The sequence below is a fragment of the Acomys minous genome, assembly GCF_964271855.1.
Source record: "Acomys minous genome assembly, chromosome: 8".
Classification (NCBI taxonomy): domain Eukaryota; kingdom Metazoa; phylum Chordata; class Mammalia; order Rodentia; family Muridae; genus Acomys; species Acomys minous.
In genome coordinates this window covers 100,209,782-100,234,717 of record NC_140489.1, presented here as the reverse complement: position 1 = coordinate 100,234,717, position 24,936 = coordinate 100,209,782, and the positions used below count along the sequence as shown (strand labels likewise).

At 41.4% G+C, this 24,936-nt stretch overlaps 2 protein-coding genes across 16 annotated transcripts in view; one reads left to right on the top strand and one right to left on the bottom strand.

The window, feature by feature from the left end:
• The window catches only part of FAM228B (family with sequence similarity 228 member B), a 25,314-nt gene extending 10,941 nt beyond the window's left edge, over positions 1 to 14,373 (bottom strand). For 7 of the 12 annotated variants that reach the window (XM_084793424.1, XM_084793429.1, XM_084793428.1 and 4 more), the window contains exons 1-5: positions 13,693 to 14,034; positions 13,473 to 13,606; positions 7,582 to 7,650; positions 6,618 to 6,809; positions 4,140 to 4,220 (exon numbers count right to left, since the gene is read on the bottom strand). In XM_084793424.1, the coding sequence (XP_084649550.1) occupies positions 4,140 to 4,220; positions 6,618 to 6,809; positions 7,582 to 7,650; positions 13,473 to 13,606; positions 13,693 to 13,789 (573 nt within the window). In that variant the 5' untranslated portion in view covers positions 13,790 to 14,034. The other 5 variants (XM_084793426.1, XM_084793435.1, XM_084793432.1 and 2 more) reach the window with 5 other exon arrangements.
• PFN4 (profilin family member 4) lies at positions 14,359 to 24,936 on the top strand. 4 transcript variants are annotated; one of them, XM_084793452.1, is made up of 5 exons: positions 14,359 to 14,482; positions 15,210 to 15,420; positions 19,726 to 19,863; positions 20,721 to 20,826; positions 23,341 to 24,936. In XM_084793452.1, exons 2-5 carry the CDS (start codon positions 15,304 to 15,306, stop codon positions 23,367 to 23,369), a joined length of 390 nt encoding a protein of 129 aa, XP_084649578.1. In that variant the 5' UTR covers positions 14,359 to 14,482; positions 15,210 to 15,303; the 3' UTR covers positions 23,370 to 24,936. The 4 variants fall into 4 exon arrangements, with proteins under 4 accessions (XP_084649578.1, XP_084649579.1, XP_084649577.1 ...); XM_084793451.1 differs by having other exon boundaries at positions 14,475 to 14,685; XM_084793450.1 differs by having other exon boundaries at positions 14,475 to 15,037.

The following is a 24,936-nucleotide window of genomic DNA, read 5'->3' as shown; positions in this document are numbered from 1 at the left end:
TTTCCATATTTTTTCTGTGTGTAAGAAATAAACCATAAAGACTTGTTGATAGTTCCAAGGAACTTGTATCTATATCATTTAGATATCCTGATATTAGATATACATTTATATTGAAATTAAGACTAAAAAATCTCTTTTGTTAATTAAAAAATTATGATATTTGAAATATGTTTTATTTAAAAACTTTATTTTCCAAAACAAAAACTTAGTAAGAAAAGTAATACTGTTTTACATTTTTGTAACTTTCTTTAATGTGTTGCTTAAAATAAAACAGCCAATTCTTGTGCCTGTTTCTGCATACAATCTGCTTTGATTTGTTGTAGCTGAACACTGTGAAAAATGCACACACCATACATATTTGGAAGAAAACGGGGTCTTTTGGTTGGTTTTGGTTTTTCTAGACAGGATTTCTCTGTGCAACAGCCCTGGCTGTCCTAGACTCACTTTGTAGATCAGGCTGGCCTCAAATTCACAGAGATCCACCTGCTTCTGCCTCCCGAGTGCTGGGATTAAAGGCGAACACCACCACACCCAGCTGGAAGAAAGGGTTTTAATACCCTTTTCAGATCACTGTGGGTATTCTCTTTTAAAAACTGTGTTTGTTTTATGTGAGTACTGGTACACATATGGAGGTCAGAGGTCAGCTTTCAGGGACAGTTATCTTCCATTATGGGTTACAGAGACGGAAGTCAGGTTGTGAGGCTTGTGTGGCAAGCAATTTTATTTGCAGATCCACTTCACTGGGCCTACTGTGAATGCTTTTGACACTTTACTCAAAGTTAACAAATGATCTTTTTTTGCATATTTTTATTTTTATTTTATGTATATAGGTGTTTCTGCCTGCATGTATGTGTGTGTCTGGTACCCACAAAGGTCAAAAGAGGGCATCAGATCCCCTGAAACTGGAGTTATAGACAACTGTAAACTGCCAGGTGTGTGCTGAGAATCAAACCCAGGTCCTCTGCAGGAGCACTTGCAACCAGTGCTCTTAACCACTGAGCCCTCTCTCCATCCCCAAGTTTCATCAACATTAGTCATGATATGGAATATAAAGCCATATTAGAAAACATTTAGGATGATCTTTTCCTGTGTATGACTCTAACGCAGAATGCATTGGTTATTTGGGGAATATTCTGGGTCACATAAGGTCTTCTGAGAGCTTACACATCTCATTATCTAATGTCAAGGCTGGAGTTCACTAGTAGCATTGTCTGGCTGGCCACCCAGTCTGAGCAGTCAGACACTAATCACGTCAAAAGTCAAATGTTTGCTTGAAAGTTACATCTTGTCACTAGCAGTGAACACTGCCATCACCACTCCAGTCATTTTCCAAAATGTCTGCCAACCAACCAAAATTTAATAACCACGGTTTGTAAGCAATTCTTCTGGGTAAAATGGTGTCTCATGAAAAAGGAGAAAGCTGGTCTATTTTGCTTTGTTCTCGACGATTCAGGAATATTTCACTTCACTCCACACATAGAAGTGCTCCTCTGTTCACTTTCATTTGTCAAATAGTAAAATGGTTTGGTATACTTAAGGAACATGAATGAATACAAATTTTCTAATATTTATTTTTCTTTATGTACATGTGTGTCTGTGTGCATCTGCCATGCATGTGAGGACTTGGAGGCTAGAGGAAAGCACTGGATCCCTGGAATTCCAATTGTAAGCCGCCTGGGTCCTCTAAAAGTGCAGCAAGTGCTGAAGCACTCAGGCATCCCATCAGGCCCATGGTGTTACTGTTGTGGATTTGTTTTGTTTCAGTTTTTTGAGATGTGTCCCACGGTGGTCTTGAACTTGAAACCCTCCTGTCTCAGCTTTCTGACTACTGGGATTGCGGGAATGTGCCTGCATGCCCTTCTCTAAGCTGAACAACTCTTGAGTAGAGCTGTACATATTAGATACACAGAAAGGCTGCACAATGATTTGAAAAAAGGAATCAATCCTCTGCATTCCTAAAAATCAGGTCCTTCCCATGCCAGGAAAGGAGATGGGCTCATTTTGATTGACCTCGGCTATCTCTGGGCCATCAGCCCCTGGTTGCTAGGAGTAAGATGAACCATTTTCTGTACAAGGGAGGTCAACACAGGAAAGAGGGCTAACAGTAGATAGCCCAGCTTAGTAAGCTGGAAGTGGAGAATAAGAACAAGCCTTTCATACTGCAGCAACTCAAGGGCAAGGTCTTGAAGGAGATATCACGTGTATAAAGAGCACAGAGTGGGCCATCAGAAGCCCAGTCTCAGGGCGTTTTCCCCAGGTTCCCCCATCGGAGCCTTGGTGGAGCCTGAGCAAGGGCTTGGGCTTGAAGGTATGGAGGAGCAATGCTAAGGCTACAAACACAGCCAACACTTGAGCCACAGCATCACAGGGCCACAAGGACGACTGGTGCGACCTTGAATCTGTGCCAACCAAGTGTTAGAAGGCTGCAGGGATTCTTTTCAGAATCTACTATAAAATACAGGTCAAAGACCTATATTTATATTGGTTTTCTATATATTAGATTAGATTAGTATATTGTATTAGATTATATACTTACTTGGACACATACTCACATTAGTTCTAATAAGATGCCTCTCAAAATGATAAAATTCCTTGATGGCATGAGAAAAATGGCATATTTGTAATGGTGGGAATTTGGACACAGGGCCTTATACATGCTGAGCAAGTGCTCTAACACTGAACTACAAGCCCATCCCTTTTTATTTGTTTATATATTTTTAAAATTGCATATGGGTGTGTGTATAGGTGCACATACATGCATGTAGAAGCCAGAGGGCAGCCTCGGGTATTATTCCTCAGGAGCCATCCACCTTGCTTTCTGATACCAGGTTTCATAGGGACCTGAGCCTCATTGGTTAAGCTTGATTAGCCGACCAGTGAACCCCAAGATCTCTCTGTCTCAGCCTATGAGAGTGCACATCATCACGCCCAGCTTTTTATATGAATGCTAGAAACTGAACTTAGGGTCTAGAGGGAGGGAGGAATGGGGAGATACAAGTGAGGGGATAACAATTTAGATGTAATCTGAATAAATTAATTTTAAAAAAGAACTTAAGGCCTAATGTTTGAGCAGCAAACATTTTAGAGTCATCCTAGTCCTTTTTTATTTGATGGTATCTCTAAGTTGCCCAGGCGAGGGTTTAACTTGTAGACCCTCCTAGCCAGCCAGCAGAGCTAGAATTACAGGCAAACAAACCACACCCATATAAAAGCTTTACTAATAAACTAGTTACTTGAATGTAATCATAAATTTTCTTTCAGACAGTACTGGATATGATATTTCAGACTTAGGCAGATGGATCTGTGTGAACCCAAGATCAGCCTGGTCTACATAGTGAGCTTCAGGACAGACAGCCAGGACTATACAGTGAGAGCCTGTATCAGGAAAGGGGAGTAGGGTGGGGCGTTGTCTTAGCAGCAGGTAAGACTCATATTGTCCTTCCAGAAGGCCAGAGTTCAGATTCCAGAACTCAAGTTAAGCAGCTCATAACAGCCTGAAACTCCAGCTTCAAATGATCCAACACCTTCTTCTGGCTTCTGTGGGCACTCAAATGCATATATCCCTAACACAGAACATGCACACACACATATAAAAACTTTAAAAGATATTTAAAAGATTAAAATGTATTATGCAAATGAATGAATTAATAAAATTTTTAAATTTTATTATGTAATATGGTGACTATAGTTAATATTTATGTTTTGTATTTTTTAAGATTGCTAAAAGTGGGTTTTAAGTGTTCTTTTTAAAAACTGGTAAGTGGAGCCAGGAAGATGTTCAGGAATAATGATGCTTGCCATACAAGCCTGATGCCCTAATTTCATCCCCAGAACCCACTCCCAAAGTTGTCCTCTTAACTCCACATACACCATGGCATATGCATGTATATACATTAATAATAATAATAATAATAATAATAATAATAATAATAATAATAATAACAATAATACAAATTTCATGTTTTCTGGAGATTAACTTATCTTTGACCTTTGGGTTTTTTATTCCATTCTAAAATACAAAGATAGGAAACCATTCTAACAATTAAACTTTAATGAATCACTATAGAGCAAGCAATGTATATGTTAAGGCTGCTCATAACAACCAGACATATACCATCACAGTTAAGAAACCTACCTACCTTCAGAAAATTGGGGTCCTCTTTGTTCATATAAAAAGGATCATATTCTTTTGGATCATAATGCTCTATAAATGCATTTCCCTATTAAAAAAAAATAAAACCATATGTAAGAAAGAGGTACACATTGATTTTGAGGACATCAGAACTCAAAAGATAAACAGTTTGTGCCACGTGCCCCTCAGTTCTAAGGGCATTGAGCTACAGTTCCAGATCCACACATTCCAGTCTTCTGCTTCGAAACAGCATCAATGGATCAATGCATCCCTTCATGGAGAAGATGGCCTAGGGCAGGGCGGTACAGCACCAAGAGAGCCCAGATACCCTATTACATCAAGCTCCAGATAATCTAACACAGCCAACACACAAGAAGATGACCCTAAATCCAGCCTCATAAAGATGATAGAGGGCCTTAAAGAGAAAACAAATAAATCACCTAAGGAAATACAGGAAAATACAGTCAAACAAGTAAAGGAAATTAATAAAACTGTTTGAGACCTGAAAATGGAAATAGAAGCAATAAAGAAAACGCAAACTGAAGGAATCTTGGAGATGGAAAACCTAGGGAAGAGAACAGGAACTACAGACACAGCATCACCAACAGAGTACAAGAGATGGAAGAGAGACTCTCAGGGGTAGAAGAAATGATTAAAGAAATCAATACATTGGTCAAAGAAAACACTAAATCTAAAAACCTCCTGACACAAAACATCCAAGAAATCTGGGATACTATGAAAAAAAAAAAGCCTAGGCACACACCTTTAATCTCAGCACTTGGGAGGCAGAGGCAGGTGGATCATTGTGAGTTCAAGGCCAGCTTGGTCTACAAAGCAAGTCCAGGACAGCCAAGGCTACACAGAGAAACCTTGTCTCAAAAAACTAAAAAAACAAAAACAAAAACAAAAACACCTAACCTAAGAATAATAGGAATAGGCTAGGCGTGGTGGCACCTTTAATCCCAGAACTCGGGAAGCAGAGGCAGGAGGATCACTGTGAGTTTGAGGCCAGCCTGGTCTACAAAGCAAGTCCAGGACAGCCAAGGCTAACACAGAGAGACCAAAATATGGGAGAGATGGCTCAGAGGTTAACAGCGCTGCCTCTTCTTCCAAAGGTTCTGAGTTCAATTCCCAGCAACCACATGGTGGCTCACAACCATCTAAAATGAGATCTGGTGCCCTCTTCTGATGGGCAGGTATACATGCAGGCAAAACACTGTATACTTAATAAATAAATAAACCTTTAAAAAAAAAAAAGAAAAACCAAAATATAATAATAATAATAATAGTAATAATAATAATAAAAAGACTCTCAGCTCTAAGGCCCAGAAAGTGTTTTCATACAAATAATAGAAGAAAACTTACCCAATCTAAAGAAAGTGGTGCTTATAAACATCCAAGAAGCTTAAGAATGCCAAATAGATTGGACCAGAAAAGAAAATCCTCCCACCACATAATAACCAAAAAACTACATGTACAAAACACAGAAAGAATACTAAAAGTTGCAAGGGAAGCAAGCCAGGTAAGTTATAAAGGCAGACCTATCAGAATTACTCCTGACATCTCAACAGAGACTCTCAAATCCAGAAGGGTCTGGGTAGAGGTCCTGCAAACTCTAAGAGACCACAGATGCCAACATAGACTACTATACCTAGGAAAACTTTCAATTACCATAGATAAAAACACAAAATTAAAGCCAGTGGTGGCGCATGCTGTTAATCCCAGCACTTGAGAGGCAGAGGCAGGTGGATCGCTGTGAGTTTGAGGCCAGGACAGCCAAGGCTACACAGAGAAGCCCTGTCTTGAAAAACAAAAACAAAAAACAAAAAAAAAAACCCACAAAATTAAATATAAACAATATCTATTCACAAATCCAGACTATAGAAAATATTAGAAGGAACCAGCAACCCCATAATTTGATGTTGTCTTCTGGCCTGCAGGAGTTCATGCAGGCAGATCACTATATACATAAAAATAAATAAACCTTAAAAAAAAAAAAAAAGAAAAGAAAATATTAGAAGGAAAACGCCAACCCAAGGAGGTTAAACTACACCCAAGAAAACATAGGAAATAATTCCACACCGGAAAAAAAAAAAAGAAGCATACACACATATACTCTACCAACACCAACATAAAAATAACAGGAATTTGGTCATTAATATCTCATCATCAGTGGACTCAGGCTAACAGAGTGGATACAAAAACAGGATCCATCATTCTGTTGTATATAAAAACATACCTCAGCAGCAAGGATAGTCATTACCTCAGGGTAAAGTACTGGAAAAAGGCTTTCCAAGCAAATGGACCCAAGAGAGAAAGAAAAATAAATAAATGCAATTTCATTTTTAAAAGAATATTTTATCTAAATCAGAGTATAGCTTGAATATAAATAGAAGAGAGCCAGAGGCAGAATGGATGACTAAACAGGAAGAGAACAAAGATAACCTTGATTTTTAAACCACTGTAAAAGGCATAAAATGATTACCTTCTTGTTTACATGTTTCAAATAATTGTCTAATTCTTGTTGTCTCCTCTTTTTGATCTTCTTATGTGAACGAACTTTCTCTATAATTTTCTTCTGGAGAGGATCTGACACACGTTCAACCCACTTTTTATACAACATCTCTTTCCTTCTTGTGTTTAAGAAGTCATGATGGTATAAATACTTATCTAGTTCCTAGTGGCAGAAAGACAAATATAGCACCCTGGGGCTTTTATTTCCTAAAATATTGTAAGATTCAAATGTTATAGGTCTAAGTCATTCCTAAGAATAACCCAGTCATCCATCCATCCATCCATCCATCCATCCGTCAGTCCTTTAATTGGCTTCCACCATTTGGCACACATGGCCAAAACCAAGAAGAAGTGGAGGCAACTTGCCTCCTGATAATCAAATATATGGGGCCAGTGAGATGACTCAGCAGGAAAAGACACTTGTCACTCAAGCCTGGAACCTTAGTGTGATCCCCAGAACCCCTATAAAGGTGAAGAAGAGAATAAATTCCACCAAGTTGTCCTTTGACTTTCACATGTGTGCTGTGGCATTTGTGTCTACACACACATCATACACATACAATAATAATAAGTAACATTTTTATTTAAATAAATTAAATATATCACACAGGGGAAGGAGAATCAATACAGCAATATAGTATATACTGTAAGTGAAATCATAATAGAAAATTAGTGTGTGTGTGCAGGTGTACCTGCCTGTGCAGTGTTGAGGGGAGTCCTCCAAAGTGCAGGAGACAGGTACTCACTCATTCAAACATCCCTGGAGATGTCTTCCACTTAATCCCAATTGCTAATGGGTGTTTTAATTCTATTTCTATATTATTTAAAACTTTGAGTTTAACTCAAATTTGTTGAGTAAATACTACATTGAAAATGAAAAAATTAAGATATATTTTGTAACCTTCTAAGGTAAGCAGGTAAGATGCATTTCTTACCTTCATTATATAATTTTCTCTATATAATATTGACCGAACAGCTGCATCCGTATCTTCTTTCGCTAAAGCCTAAAAGAAAAGAATTAGTCCAAACCTCAAATCTTGAAAATTCATTACCCTTGTCTGTGCTTATTATATTTTTATGTGACAGGCATATCCCTGAAGTGTTCTCTGTAAATCAATTTTACACTTTTTCAAAGGCTATTTTGATCTTTCTGTTACAGCTCATTCCAGGGTAAGAAATAATTCATCTCACAGATATTTTCAGTCCCAGGACAGTCAAATTACTTTCCCAGAGTCATGTCATAGTTAGAACCATCTTCTCCCATATCTGATGTTTTTACCTTTCTGGGCTAAGACAGATACACACAGGCCTCTATTTGAGGCATTTTAAACATAGAAGACAGATTAATTTCACTGTACATCTAATATAATGACTATGACAACTCAACACCGCTTTAGACAAAGCTATACCTAGAAAAAGCCAGCCAAGCATTCCATTTCTTGATGTCCCCTTCTTACTGTCTTATAATAAATTTGTCTGCTAATTTATATTTGAAATTGCCCCCCCCTTTCTTTTTGGTTTTTCAAGACAGGGTTTCTCTGTGTAGCCTTGGATGTCCTGGACTCACTTTGTAAACTCACAGCAACCCGCCTGCCTCTGCCTCCCAAGTGCTGGGATTAACGGCATGTGCCACCATATCTGGCAAAATTGGTTTTTGTTTTTTGTTTTTTGAGACAGGGTTTCTCTGTGTAGCCTTGGCTGTCTTGGACTCATTTTGTAGACCAGGCTGGCCTGGAACACCCAGCAATCCACCTGCCTCTGCCTCCCAAGTGCTGGGATTAAAAGCATGCACTACTATGGCCAGAGAAATTGCTTCTTTTAAAAAAACAAAACTGTTGGGCATGGTGGCACACGCCTTTAATCCCAGCACTCGGGAGGCAGAGGCAGGAGGATCTCTGTGAGTTCGAGGTCAGCCTGGTCTACAAAGTGAGTCCAGGACAACCAATGCTACACTGAGAAACCCTGTCTCAAAAAAATAAAAAATAAAATAAAATAACTAAACTAAACTAAAATGTAAAAGTTGTGGACAGAATGAATCATGGATTAACTTTTACCCACAAATGTACAAATATACATAAAATGTAAAAGTATAATCAAATAGATGGCTGGATCTTTATAAACTTTAAGAATGGTGTATAGAAACACAAAGACATTTGTTCCTAAAGTCTTCTTACATTGTTTTAAGACAGAAGGTAAAAATAAATAAATAAAATCAGAAATAAAATAAGAAAAGAGGTAACCCAGGCTGGCCAGGACGCAATATATAGCCCAGCTGAACCTCAAACTAGGATCAATCCATTCCTTGTCTCAGTCTCCCCAACGCTGGGATTACAGCTCTGTGCCACAAACTCAGTCCATCTTATGTTCCTTTATCTAATTTTTCATGACAATTGACCAGTTGTTTGATAGAGTGAAACTTTTTTTCTCAAAGGCCATAGGGATATAAATATAATTGAAATAAATACATGTTCAAACTGCAGAACAAGCAGGTAACTTATATTGCTAATCCCTCTAAACGGGAATAGTGCTGAGACTGGTGAGACATGAACATCTAGGCATAGACAAGGCTTCTAATTGGCTACAGAGCCCCTATGAATGACTATTAGATGCCATTCTTTGTATGGCATGGAGATTTACAGATTTTTTTTTCTGCTCAAAGAGCAGAAAGCCAGCCTTAATTGTTTTGTGCATCATGCACACCTTATACATTTATAATTTTAGGACTGTATAATGCTTGTGAAAAATTACAGAACAAACAAACTGGACACTGACATTGGGACGGACCTGGCTGGATCATTCCTATCAGCATGCTGGACACTGACATCCTGCATCTTTCATGTTCCAGCACCAAGTGCTTCAGTTGCTGCTCCTCATCAGAACAAGACAGCTCCAGGAGACCTTCGAAGAAAGCTTCCAATCCCAACTGGTCCAGCATTTCAGACTGTCCCACACAGGACTCTAATTAAGCCTGGAATTTCTCAACATTTAGAAGCCGGACCACAAATGCTATTCCTAACTTGTTCAACCATTTCCCCAATTTTATCTGAGCCCCTACAGAGGTATTATTCATCCCAAATCAGCTAGAAGAAGCCTTAAAGAGAATGACATCCCATTTCCTTTAAGGTGGATTGGGCAGGGTTTTTTGTTTGTTTGTTTGTTTGTTTTCTTGGGCTATATAAAGTTATTTTCAATGGGAGTTGGTTACAAGTTATTATTGGTCTTATTTAGAGAGAAAGCAAGGTTGGACTCAGGGATGTCTCTCTTTTCCTTTATCTTCCATTCTTAGGTTTGGAGATAGGGGTTGAAAAGAAAGAAGGGGAAATATAGAAACAGTAAATCCACTCCTCAACTTAATGCCTCAATTGTCACTCACAAGGTTTTGTTGTTGTTGTTTTTTTGTTTTTTGTTTTTTTTTTTTTTTGAGACAACGTTTCTCTATTGTAGCCTTGGCTGTCCTAGACTTGCTTTGTAGACCAGGCTGTCCTAGACCTCACAGATCTCTGGTAAGCATTTGAACTGTCTGTGGACAATGCTCTATGTAGCCCAACCAAAGCTTAAGAAAAGTAAAGTGGCTCTGCCAACTGCTAACTGGTGGACAAAGTTTAGAGCCTGAATACAACAAAGTTCAGCAGTCTTCATAATGACATAAAAGAAGCCAGGTCCTCTATAATGAATCATTCATAACACCTAAAATAGAACCTAAAATTACTAGAAATAGAGGAACAGGAAAATGTGACCCATACTTTTAAAAAAATCAGCAGAAAATCAGATGGTCCATATGTTGTAACTGAAAGATAAAACTTGGGGAGTATAGGCTTGGTACACATGCTTACTTCAGGCACTCAGGAGGCTGAAACAGGAAGACAGAGTTGAAGGTCTGGCTACACAGTGCAGTGAGGTCCTATCTAAGAAGGTAGGGGCGGGGGGGCATAGCTAAAAATGTGCTAACAATGAATGGACCGACTTGGCAAAAGAACAGATTCTTAAATTTTAAAAGGAAACATTTCAGTGAGTTTATAAAAAGACTGGAGATGACATAAACAAGGATCAGTAAATGTGAAAGTACAGCATTAGAAATATCTCACTTAGCCGGGCGTGGTGGTGCACACCTTTAATCCCAGCACTCGGGAGACAGAGGCAGGCAGATCGCTGTGAGTTCGAGGCCAGCCTGGTCTACAAGCTAGTCCAGGGCAGCCAAGGCTAACACAGAGAAACCCTGTCTCAAAAAAACAAAAAAAAGAAAGAAAGAAAGAAAGATAGATCTCACTTGAGACCCGAGCTGAGGGCACATGCTTGGAAACCCAGCCCCAGAAGGCTGAGGCAGGAGGACTAGAGTTTGAGGACAGAATGGACAATACAGAGACCTTGTTGGAGAGACAGAAGGAGGAGTGTCAAGGGAGGAAAGGAAATATAGTACCTGAAAGAAATTTTTAGAAATTGTAAGCCCACAGGTACAAGAAATTCAGTAAACTCCAAGTAGTGGAGAAATTAAAGCCACAGCACATCGCTAGGAATATATACTAGTACAGTTGCTGTAGGAATCTCTTTGCTGGTTTCCTAGAAATTTAGGTACAGAGTTATTTGACCCACCCAGTCGTATCCCATGTTATAAGAGAACTGAAAACACGTTCAAACTAAAAGTACACAGTGCTCATGAGATCAACGTTCACAACTAGATACCATTCACATGTTCAGCTATTGATGAAGTAAAGCGTGGTGTCCAAGCACTGCGATCGTCTTTCATCATAAATACAATGAAGGGGGGGGTGGCTGGAGAGATGGCTCAGCGGTTTAAGAGCACTGACTGATCTTCCAGAGGTCATGAGTTCAATTCTCAGCAACCACATGGTGGCTCACAACCATCTATAATGTGATCTGATGTGCACTGTATACATAATAAATAAATAAATCTTTTTTAAAAAAAAGAATGAAGAGGGGACTAGGGAGCCAGCAGGGCAGCCAAGCATGCTTGCTGCTCTTCCTGAGGACAGGAGGGAGTTCACTGACCACTAACTAGGAGGCAAAGAATGAGGACTGACTGCCGAAGGGTATAGTTGCCTCCTAGGGAGGATGGAACTACTCTGGAATTAAGAGAGTGGTAGAAGTTACACATCCTTGTGAATAGACTAAATGGACACTTTATTTTTTTATCTTATTTTATGTAGATGAGCGCTCCATCTGCATGTACACCTGCAGGCCAGAAGAGGGCACCAGATCCCAGTGAAGATGGCTGTGAGCCACCATGTGGTTGCTGGGACTTGAACTCAGGACCTCTGGAAGAGCAAACAGTGCTCTTAACCTCTGAGCCATCTCTCCAGCCCCTAATGGACACTTTAAAGTAGTGACTGTTATGGCTTATAAATTAAAATTAAAATCTCAATAATAATGAACTTAATTTTAGAAAGAATATTTAAACAAACTTCATCAAAGAAGATATATAAATAGCAAAACTTGAAAAAAAAGTAGCTAACAAATGAATTACTACTTACATTAATAGTCTTTTAGCTATACAATAGAACTTAAGTCTATACCAAAAATTGGCTAGAACATGAAAAAACTAACTATTATACACTGTTAATGGGAATATAAAATCACAGCTTTGGAAAACACTTTGGTAACTTCATAAAAAGTTAACTTAATTTACCATATGACCAGTTATCCCACAACTAAATGTTACTTGGGGAAAATAAAAACGTGTCTATACAATGACATTAATTAAATGCTTAGAAGAGCTTTTAATAGCACCAAATTAAAAACAACCCAAATGAGCCAGGAGGTGGTGGTACACGCCTTTAATCCCAGCACTTGGGAGGAAGAGGCAGGCGGATTGATGTGATTTCGATGCTAGCCTGGTCTACAAAGTGAGTCCAGGACAGCCAAGGCTACACAGAGGGACCTTGTCTTGGAAAAACAAACAAACAACCCAAATGTCCATCAATGCAATGGACAAATTGGGATATGTCCATTGAATAGAATAACGGTTGCTTTAAAAGGGACTAGGGTGTTGATACATACAACAACATGGATGAGCCAGGCATGGTGGTGCACGCCTTTAATTCCAGCACTCAAGAGGCTGAGAGGCAGATGGCTATCTATAAGTTCAAGACTAGCCTGGTCTATAAAGTGAGTCCAGGACAGTCAGGGCTCTACACAGAGATAGCCTGTCTCAAAAAGCAAAAATAAAGAAAGCAATATAGATGAACTGAAAAATAATTTTAAGTGAAAGAATCCAAGTGTGTTGGACAAATGCCTTTAATCTTAGCTCTCTGGATGCAGAGGCAGCCTGATCTCTGAGTTCCTCACCAGCCTGGTCTACAAAGCAAGTTCCAGGACAGCCAGGGCTACATAGATACACAGAGAAACTTTGTCTCTAAAAATAATACCATAGTGACAGAGTAGTTCCAGGAAATGAGGGAAGTGAGGGGTACTACAAAAGGACAGGATGAGGAAACTGAGAATACTGGATTTATGTGTTAGGTTTATATGTAATATTGGTTTCAGGAGCATATACATGTCAAATTTTATTTACTATGCACTTCAAGCCTATGTATTTATTGCATACCAAATATACCTTAATAAGAAGTTGTTTAGAAAAAAATTACAGCATACTGACAGGTTTTTAACAGCTTTGTTATATTGGAAAGATTTATGACCAATGGCTTATGATTCTACTTTAAACTCTTAAATTTAGAGCAAAGTAAGGAAATACAAAGTGAGTAAAGCAAATGAGATGGGCTCTATCCAATAGAGTAAAATATGGGCGGGATGGGGGCAAAACTTTGTACCAGGCAGCCACGCAAGGCCCTCAAAAGCCATACAACTGTACCTCCATAAAAGAAAGCGACTGTGGTTCCAACCATTCTTTGGAGCTCTTCCGCTTGGGAGGCGTGCCAGTTACCAGACCATCTTGGTTCCCATTTTTCATTGTGGTCACCAAGTATAACAGAGCCCCTAGAAAAGCTAAAATACCGTTTGTTTTGTAATCACAATTCACAACAATTTTTCTCTTCCGTTTAATAATCAAACTCGTGACCTTGGGCACCTACGGAACAAGCCTGGGGAAAGTGGCCACCGGCGAGCGTTTCCGGTCCAGTTGCCTTGAAGCAGGGCTCTCTTGGAACCCTCCCGGCTACAAGGCGCCATTCAAGCCATGTAGTCATCAGAATCTAGGAATCTAGTTCCCAGCAGTTTTCTCAGTCTGGCAAACCCTTAATGGAAGACTTGGGACGTTCACGCTACTGACAAATGAGCTCTTGGAGAAGGAAGGGCAGTCTGGACAAAAAATTCGGGCCTTCAGGCTGCGAGAGGCCCACACCCCTCCCGAGGGCCTGCGTCCGTGGCGGGGATGGGGTGGCGTGGGGTGGAGGTGACATCTTTGGCACCGGGACCGCTCACCAGGGAGTAGGGCCCGCGAGGCCCCGTCCCCGATCCGCGGGCCTCTGCCGCAGGCCGCGCGCGGCGAGCCCTGCCCCGCAGGCCTCCGCTGGCCCTTCAGCCCCCTCTGGCGGAGGGCAGGGTTTTCGGCTCTCCGGCACCACAGCGCGCCCGCGACCGCGGCTTCAGAACGCGGCGCGAACGTTCGGTCCTCTGTCTCCAGGACGCGGCCCCCGCGCGATCTGGGCCACGCCGAGGGCGGGGGGGGGGGGGGGGAAGACGAGAACGCGCGCGCACCCCGTCCGGTAGCGCGGAGGAGTACGGCCCTCAGGCACCGACGGATCGAAGGCGGCACGCCGGATCTCGCTCTAACAGGCAGCTGTGACAGCCAATCAGATTCGCGCCTGTCCCTAGGCCCCGCCCCTAGCGGAGCGACGCCTCCTCGGTGGCCCCGGGTTCCCGGTATTTTAGTTCCCGGTTAGGCTGCCCTGTCTCCCTTCAGTCACATCTCAGAAGGGAGTGGGCAGGAGAGGGACGTTCGTGGTGCTCGGTGGCTGTGGTGAACTAGCGTTTGTGGCGGTTGACCCTATGAGAGCCGTCCAAGATGGCGGCACATGGCCAGGAAATGTAGCTGTAAAGAGCCTCCCAGTGATCTCAGAGATCGGGTCTGTTGACCAGTGTCTGTCTACAGCGTGGATGTTGGTCACGGAGGAGGAATGAAAGGATCTGTTTTAACTCGGTGGATCTCCTCCTTGGGTGGTTTTGAGATTATTTGGATAGTTGGTTGCTTTTTTATGGTTATGCTTTATTTTACTTTTATTTATTTACTTGTTCGTTTTTGCGGGTCTGAGGCCTGAGTGGGAGACTTTACGTTTCCAGCTCTACCAACGAGATTCATCCGCAGATTTTATTATTTTTATTTTTTAAACAGAGAGTCTCTCTGGCCTCGAACTTATGACCTTCTTTCCCCTAGTGTACTTGAAATAATAGGAATGGACTTTTGCTTTTAAAACTCAGGTAAATCATTACATAGCTAAAAATGTGGAGGCGCTGATTTGTTTTTTCAAACTCAGCTTCATAAGCCACTCTGTGAATTATGATAGTTTTATAGTTGTTTTTGTTTTTCCATCTGAGTATTGGCGAACACTGGATGACGGACCACCATTTTCACTTTTCCAATATTTTGAAGGACACACTCTTGAGACTAAAACGGAAGTGTCAGATGCACTTGTAGCCTCACACGTGGAGGCTTCAACTAGTTTCCAGTTCAGAGCTGAGGAACCATGAGTCACTTGCAAAACTTACTGTTAGATGCCCTGTTGGGGACGAAGCATGTGGACAGCGCAGCCCTCATCAAACTCCATGAAAGGAGCCTGTGCGTGACATCACCAGGATTTAGTGTAAGAGGGGGGGAAAGTTTTTTTTTTTTTAATATTGTTTAGGTTAGCATACAAAGTATTTTCATCATGTTATTTTCATATACATTTTGTGAGTGAGCTATGTAAAACTACGAACATGTTTGTGTTTCAACAATGTCAGAATTTACTGGGTAATGATAAATTTACAAGGTACAATAGTTTCTGTGACATCAATTTGATGCCTGCTTTCCTTGGTATCCCTGAGGTGAACACAGGCTCTTTTATTCCTATTTTAATTACTAATATCAACTCTTGGATCACAGATAGATAGATAGATAGGCATAGACATAGATATATGAAAAGCAGGAAAGTTGGTAGACTACTTGCAATTTTGATAATACATACTGATAAGTTAGCAGAACCAGAACTTCAGGAAAAAATCGAGAGAAGCTACAGTGATGACTTAGGCTCCTTTGGATCACAAGTTTGAGAGTGAAGCTACAAAGTTAAGACCAGGTCCAGGGACAGAGGGACAAGGAGTATCCAACAGATTGACAGACAGATGGGGCAGGACCAGGGCAGTAGGAACCAACACCATCTCAGTGCTAGGTTTTTGCTTCTTTGTGGAGTCAGGTGAGGGAGTCGCACCCTTTCCTTGGTCTGTTGCATATAATAATTCTTGGGCCTGGTTTTCTGATATAATTTTAGTATGTCCACATGCCTCTACTGTCTCAGCACAGGAATAAGTCATTTTTCTGTCTGTCTTGTGTGGGTGGTGCGTGAAGTTATCCTTCATCTTCAAAATGAAGTCTCTCAAGGCAAGACACATGGAAAAATTACTGTTTCACAAAATATACAGTAGCTTAGGGCAAAGCACAGTCTAATCCCAACATGCAAAATGTCATTTTGCCTAGTTTTATTCATTCTCATCCCCAGTGCCTTTTTCTATACCTTCTCTTGCTTCAGCTTCCTCCTTCTTTCTTTCTTCCGTTTTTTTTTTTTTTTTTTTTTTTTTTAGGATTTTCAAGACAGGATTTCTCTGTATAGCCCTGGCTGTCCTAGACTCGCTTTGTAGACCAAGCTGGCCTCGAACTCACAGAGTTCTGCCTGTCTCTGCCTCCCAAGTGCTCAGATTAAAGATGTGCACCACCACGCCTGGCCTTATCCTTCTGTTTTCTTTTCATTCCTCAAGAGATCTTTCTAATTTTGTTACCTACAAACATACACATAAATATGCACATATATGTGTGTGTGTATATACATAATTGGAAAGATTTGCTTTATGCATATGGGTGTTTTAATGCATGTATGTTTGTGTACCATGTGCATGTAGTGCCTACAGAGGACAAAGGAGGGCTTCAGATCTCTAGAACAAGACAGTTGGTAGCCCCACAATGTGCGTGGTCAGTGGGAACTGAAGCTGGGTCCTCTTTAAAGCAACAAGTGTTCTTACCTGCTGAGCCATCTTTCCAGCCTCATCCACATACTTTAAAGTCCAGGTTTCATGTAAAAAAGAAATTGTGATAATTGTCTCGATGAGTATGGTTTATTAACCCTTAATAATTTCAGCTACACCTATTTTTCAGCAAATGTTATGATTTCCTTTTTCTTTTTCCTTTTTCCCCTAAAACATGGTTTTATTATGTAGGCCAAGCTGGCCTCAACTCAGAGATCTGTCTGCCTCTACCGCCCAAGTGCTAGATTAAAGGCATGTACCACCATATCCAGCAATTTCAATTTCTGTATGGCTGCATAAAATTGCATTGTATATGTGTACTTGTAGCACTCTTTTTTAACTCTACTTTATTTGGGGCATTTAGGCCTCAACCTCCCAACTCTACGTAGGAGAAAGAAGGTTAGTGGGCAGAGGGGGCCTCTTTAGTTCTCCTGGCAGTTAAGGGTCAATAGGGTTCTTCTTTTTTTTTTTGGTTTTTTTCAAGACAGGGTTTCTCTATGTATCCTAGGCTGTCCTGGACTCACTTTTGTAGACCAGACTGGCATTGAACTCACAGCAATCCGCCTGCCTCTTCCTCCCGAGTGCTGGGATTAAAGGCGTGCACCACCACGCCCGGCTGTCAATAGGGTTCTTTTGGGCTGTACCAATCTCCATCAACAGCAGACACAGCCAGCAGTCCCCTCAAAGCTGCTGAGTCCGGAAGCATTTCTCTCCATCTGTCTGCTCCAAACACCATCCATCTCTGGTCTCTTCACACACCACACACCACACACCACACATCAACACCACACCACACTCTTATTTATATCCTCAGAGCCCAAAGCCACGCCCCTCTCTGGGCTGTACTGAGGAAGGCCCTTACTATCTAGCAAAAGCCACACCCCTCACAAGACAATTAACAGGCGTGGACAAGCTAAAGCTCAAACTAAAATCCCACACTTGGGATTAGAACAAAAACATATTTACATAACACAACTGAGTTTACAAAGAAACCAAAACTTCCATTACATGTACTACTACATTTTTTATTTTTTTATCCATTCATACATCGGCAGGTTCCATTTTCTGGCTATTGTAAAATCTAATAAACCCCTACATGTACCTGCCTATGGTTATATGCTGTTGATTCAAAGTCTTCCAGTTACATGTACCCAAGAGTGGTATGGCTAGGTCACATGGTAGTTCTAGGCGCAGTGTTTTTGGGAACTTCCATAGTGGCTGCATGATTTGCATTCACACCAGCAGTGAATTAAGAGTTCCTCTTATCTTTCTCCACATCCTTGCCAGCATTTGTTGTCATTTTTCTTCTTTATTTTCTATTTTTAAAAAGAGCTTCATATAGCCCAGGCCTTGACCCTCCTTCCCCCACCTCTCAAGTGCTCGGAGTGTATTCATGAAACACAATGTCTGGTTTCTGCAGCACTGGGGCCCCAGTGCTTTGGCATGCTAAGCAGACTACCTATTGAGCTAAATCTCTGCCCTCAATTGTTTTGCTTTTATGAAAGTAACTTTTATTCTCCTGACTCAATTGTTGTCAGAGGCTTACTGCCTCCTTCTGCTAACCTAGGCCTCATCCTGGAAACTTCTAGCCTCCATACAATCTAACATAGGCCTAGAATGTTTTCAGCCTCTGAGACTTACTGCCTAATAAACTCACCCTTGCTCTGAGCTCTGGGCTGGCTAGTTCAACTCAAGTGTTCTGGCTCAAACACTTCTCCCAGCTGACTTATTTAATCTGGCTTCTCTCTCAGCCTGGAATTGTCCTGCTTGACCTCAAATTAACTCAGCTATCTGCTCTACTGGCTTCCTATTTTCTGGCTCATTCCCTCTTCACCTGAGTTCTTTCTCTGCAACCATCTCTCTATTACTGTCCTGGTAAAAACTGCCTCCTCCTCCTCCTCCTCCTTTCTCTCTCTCTCTCTCTCTCTCTCTCTCTCTCTCTCTCTCTCTCTCTCTCTGAAAAACTGCCTCTTAAGTAGCTTCTTCTCTTTCTCTCTCTCTGTCTGTCTCTGTCTCTGTGTCTCTGTCTCTGTCTCTGTCTCTGTCTCTCTCTCTCTCTCTCTCTCTCTCCCTCTCTGTCTCTCTCTCTCTGTCTCTCTCTCTCTCTCTCTCTCTCTCTCTCTCTCTCTGTCTCTCTCTCTCTCTCTCTCTCTCGTTGGGCATATATCCTATTCTGTTAAATCTTCTCTGATTCATCATCTTTTCCACCAATCGATTAGACATCATTTTCAGACATGGGTGCTTCCTTCTACAAACTACCTTTACCTTCATTTGAGATTAAAGGCATGCATCACCACACCTGGGTCTAAGCTTTTCCTTACCTGATACTTGCTCTATACTAGGCTGGCCTAAAATTCAGATGTTTGCCTCTGTCTCCTGGACTAAAGGCATGCTTGAATTCCAGCCAGATCACACAGACCTAGAAAGTCTTTGGATGTGATCGCTTGCCAGAACAGCCAAGTTCTGAATTAACATTCCTCTACATGTTTTTTTTACATGTTTTCTTGATACTTATTCTGACTGGTATATAATGGAATCTTAAAGCAGGGGTTGTAATTTTTATTTTGTGTATGAATGTTTTAACTGCATTTATGTATGTGTGCCACATGCATGCCTGGTGCCTTCAGATTTCAGAAGACTAGTGTAGTATCCCCTGGAGCTGTAAACGACCATGGGGTTGTTGGGAATTTAATCTATGTCCTCCCCATGAGCAGCAAGTACTTTTAACCACTGAGCCAACTCTCCAGGACTGTTATACAGAGAGACCCTGTTTCAGAAAACAGACAAACAAGTGAAAACCATCCTCAACCTTCATGCCATTTAAAAAAGTCAACCAAATTTGACTGTCCAGTGGACATGCTCTTCTGACTTGGTCTTTTTAACCTCTGTAGATGATGCCAAGCGATGTTCGAACACTTGTGAATGGATTTGCCAAAAACCCATTGATAACCCGAAGGGAAGGGTTGTATTTCAAGGAAAAGGATTACAAATGTGTCCGAGCAGATGACCATTCTCTCTATGCTAAGAATGTAAGTATTCAAGTTTTGAAGACAGATGGGTAAAAAACTTAAGACTTTTACTTCTATTTTCTTTAACCCTCCTAATGCTCTCTGCAAAACAGAATAGATCATTCCTACTTGAGCCGTTCAGATAGCAATCTAGTGCCATGAAGGTATATCTGAAAAATACTCGAAGTGCTGGGGATAGACCTCAAGGGTGAGAACTTGCCTAGCATATGCAAGCTCTAGATCTGATCTCTAGCACTGAAGTGGAGAAAAAGAAGCACTCCTTGTCCAAAAGTACTCTCAGGCCGGTAGGCTGGCTGTTAAAAATATTCTAGACTCTTGACTGAGCTATCTCTTCATGGTCCTTCATAGTGCCATGACCTGCTTGCCTTGGGTCCTGAAACCCTGACTAGGGCAGTGAGGGAATAAAGAAAGGACAGGCACATTGATACAACAAAGCTGGGACCAGATGAGAGTATTTAAACACTTACCAAGAGTTTATGCCCCTGAATTGTTATGATGTAACAATAATGTTATGTCAGACACAGAGACAGGCAAAGGATGGCTACTAGGGACCTTAGTGAGCCCAGAGTACATAGTTATTAGGCCCTGGACATGCAACACTCCAACCTCTGTACAGTCAGTGGAGTTCTAATCTGTCAGTGTGCTGTACAGTTTCTTTCTAATATGCACAACAGTCGTACAAAAAGCTGAAACCTTTTCAGAAAACACTACTTAATTTCTAAAAAGGAGTGGAAGATTAAAGCACAAATACATGAATACAGAGAAGTCAGGAAATATTTTTTAAAAGTATCTGTGGGTAACTGCTGGTCTTGTGGTTAGGACCGAAGGCAAAGGGTTCTGTTTCCTTCTTTATCCAGGAGAACACTGGTGTGATCGTGGTGAAGACCCAGAAGTACCTCCTGGTGGCCACTTACATGGCAGGCATGTATCCTAGTGTCTGTGTGGAAGCCACAGAGAAGCTGGGTACGTTCACCTCCCATTGGGGTGTGAGACCGGGGAGTGGGTGGGGGTGGGGGGTGGACAGGGAGGAGAAATGTACTGGGGAGATCTGGAGGTGGTTCACATAGCCACAGAAAGTATTGAGCTACATATGGACCACTGTTGGGATTCTGCCTTATCTCTGCTTCTAAGAGAGTCAGCTTGGTCTGTCCCCTTGCAATGTAACTGCTTTCTCCCTGGCCCGGTATCATGGTGGAGCCTCCTTCCTACCCCTTATTTTCTCTGAGGACCATCTAATTTACCCCTACTCCCACATCAGTAAGCTATGCAAGAGAGATGGGCAGGGGAGCAGATGGGAAGCAGGTTAAAAAGCAAATAAGTATTGGGGACCCACCCTTTAGGAAGGAGAAGCAGCCATCTTGTTGGCATGTACTCCAGTCCCCATCCCTGGTTGACAATTTAAAAAATATAAAGATAAGGCTTAATAGAGAACTAAAGAGAGGACTGTACATAGCAAATGGTAAACCATTTCATTTTAGAATGCGTAAAACAGTCCTTCGAAATAGTTGGGCCTTCTAGCAAGAAAAGTAGCCGTTCGTTTGTTCGTTCATTCACTCATTCATTCTTGCAGCAATGGTGTCCAGTCAAGTGCCCTGCATTACTTCAGACCAAACCTGGATAAGACAGACTCTCTGCCTCTCATGCCTCTGTAGATGCCATCCTACCTGCCAGAAGTACATTTCTGTTCCTTTCATGCCCTTCACATCTAGTTTCTAGTTAGCACATTCGTAATAATCACTGAAGGGCCAAGTCAGACCTGGACGTCTCTTGCTGTGCTGCATATCTTATGCGCACTGCCACTGTTATTCCCATTAGAGCTCTTTGTTAATCTGGATTATGAACCCAGAAGGAAACATGCCTTGTTAATCATCCTCCTGCCTGATACCTGATATAGTACCAGATTTTGAGTAGGAAATTGATACAGGTTTGATAAGCAGAATCCAGGAAAGCCTAGTGAGCCAACCGCAAGTGAATATATGGGAAATTAAGAACCAGAAAACAAGGCTCAGTTTCAGCAGAGTAGGTGCAGAAAGTGTAGGCATTGGTGAAATAGTAACATTGCTAGTTCTAGGGCCTCAGTTCTAAAAGATTATTATGAAATTATTAAAATACTATAATTGTTTCTTAAACTTCTAATACTTCATTCCTAGGTAGACAACCAAAGGTCCTAGTTTCTGCACATGAAAGTTGCCTCGATCTTAACTAAATCCACATGTGAGAAACTAGGGCGTGGTGGCATCTGCCTTTAATCCCAGCATTCAGGGAGGCAGAGGCAGGCAGATCTCTGAGTTTGAGGCCAGCCTGGTCTACAGAGTGAGTTCTAGGATAGCCAAGGCTACACAGAGAAACCCTGTCTCCTAGCTCTGTGTTTTGGCAGCTACATAGAAAGAAACATGTTTCATGGTTTGGATCTTTTGTTCATTCTCCTGAGAACATCATCCAAAACCTTATTACCAGATTTATAACATAGATGGATAGGAAAATATAAGTCATTTTGTGAATTGCCTGGCAGTGATTCTTATAGTAAGTTAAGTTTTTAAAGGCATTTTATTTGTTTGTTTGGTTTTGCAAGACAAGGTCTCTCTGTGTAGCCTTGGTTGTCCTGGACTCGCTTTGTAGACCAGGCTAGCTTTGAACTCATAGAGATCCACTTGCCTCTGCCTCCCAAATGCTGGTATTAAAGGTGTGCGCCACCACACCTGGCTCTTTAAAGATATTTTTACTGGTTTGTTTTTGTTTTTGTTTTTGTTTTTGTTTTATATTGTTTTGTTTTGTTTTTTCCCTGACTGACTTGAAACTCACCATGTAGATAAGACTGGCCTTGAACTTTATGCAATATCTCTGCTTCTTACTACCAAGTACTGCAATTATAAGAGCGTGCCACCATACTGGACTAAAAGTCTACCTATACTTACTATAGACCTGATCTCCCACCATTTCCATCTATTCTGATCACCATAGAGGAAGGCAAGTGGAATAATACCCATCAGTTGGCTTAAGAAAACAAGTAGAATTTTTGATGAATGAAACACAGCTTTCAAATTTTTCTTATTAATAGGTTTTTTTTTAAATTTTTAATGGTGCTGTTGACCAGTTTTAAATGTAAATATAACCTGCTCTAAGGACCAGGCAGCAGCTTCTGTTCGTTTAGCCCATCCCATCCAGCTTCCTATGATAGTGTATGCGCCTTCAGTCTCTGCGTGGAGAGCCAGCCCTGTCAGGCAGATCAAACATCACTACCATATGAAGCAGAACTGAGGACTGCACACATCCGTCTCTTCTAATAGGCACAGACCTGCACAGGGACAGGGCTGTGTTCCAACTCTCCCGTCCTGTGGCTCATCCCTATTACTCCACTCCACAGGACTGTGCTAGCACATGGAAATCACCCAACACTGTTTATTGAAAGATGAATGAACTACCTTGTCATGGCAGTTCACTGCCCATAAATTATTAACATGCTGTGTTTTCTTTCAGGAGATTATCTAAGAAATAAAGGATGTTAAGTCATGAGACAACTATTGAAGAAAACTTTGTTATTTGGAAGAAAAATATAGATCCTTAAGAAAAATATTTTGTGGTTGAAAAGCACGGAGTGGAAAGTTAAAACAAAGACTGAGTTAAGCAAACAAGTTTTCTTGTTTCAAAGAGGTCACCGTCTGGAAGCACCTGAGCAGCTTGTTCCTCTTCTGTAAGCATTGGTCACTGACATGAAAGCCGAGTGCACTAATGGGCTTTCACAGGGCAAGTCTGTTGAGAGTCTTACCTCCAAGTCCCCACACATCTTGCCAGATATGCCGAGAATATAGGCCCTAGCCATGTCCTGTGTGTGAAGCACAAGCACATCGAAGGTAGAGGGCAACGCTGGGAGTCAGTTCACTTCACCCACCATGGTGGGAATGGGACTCCGAGCCATCTCACTGGTTCCCCTAACCACTCTGTACCACTCTGTACCTAGGCCATGTCAGTGTCGTGTTATCTTAAAAGGCTTGTTAAGTACTTTCTGTCAAAGAGGTAGAGCTCCTGATTCAGTGCCCTTCATTAAAGTATAGATCACACTGCATGTATGACAGCTTTCTTATTCTAAGCACGCATGTGGGGAAGGGAGCCAATGTAGAGTTCACTCAATCATGGGCCACTAATCAGAATATTGCACGGACACCCACTGTTATCTTCAGGCATCTGATATTGCTCAGCACCATAAAGGCCTTCTCAAAACTCAGGAGACGTCTCATTTCACCTCCCTCACTGCTTCTCAGTCTACGTCTCAGTAAGGCAGAGTGGCTACTGAGTAACCTTGCTGAGAAAGGGCTCTTCCTCTCTTGGCCACCTGCTACATGATGATCAGGACAACGAGAGAACCTATTTTTGATAATGTAGGTCTCTGCTGTAGACACTCTGGAAAGGAAGCATCTTTCGTTCCCTGACAGCAATCCCAGGCCAGGCTGGTCAGTTTCCCCTTCAGTGGACCCTTCAGGCATTGATTCTAGGGAGGAAATAGTTTGAGTCTTTGGCCTAGAGAGGGCCTGGGAAATACAAACTTAACTCTGCTTTGGCCAGATTGGGTTACCATGATCCTTTAGGATAATGACCATTTAAGTGAGCACACTGTTCTCCAGATCCCTCTGCAGTATACTTTACATGGGCCGAGAGGGACATATAATGGATCTATAGATATCGTAAGAAACCTCTGACTTCACATAGGACTCTTCTACACAAAATGTCTAGATACAAACAGACCAGTTGGGACTGGGTTAGAGAGTGAACCATTGTGATGGATACCCCAATTACACAGAGAGTGGACACAGAAGGCCTGGCACTCAGGCTGGGAAAGTGGTGGAGCTCTTTAAATGATTTTTGTCTCCTAGATTCAATGCCACAATCTTGCAAGATAATTCCTTGGTCTAACTTTTTAGCTTTGATAGAGTAAAATCAAATCTTAAACCCTTTGCAGTTTGACATTGTCAGGTAGAAAGATAGATACAGTGTCCTGAGCCCCAAAGATATTCTATTCTGGGGAAATGTCTTTTGATGCTTATAAAATTAATTTTCAAGGTCTTTTTCTCTTCATAA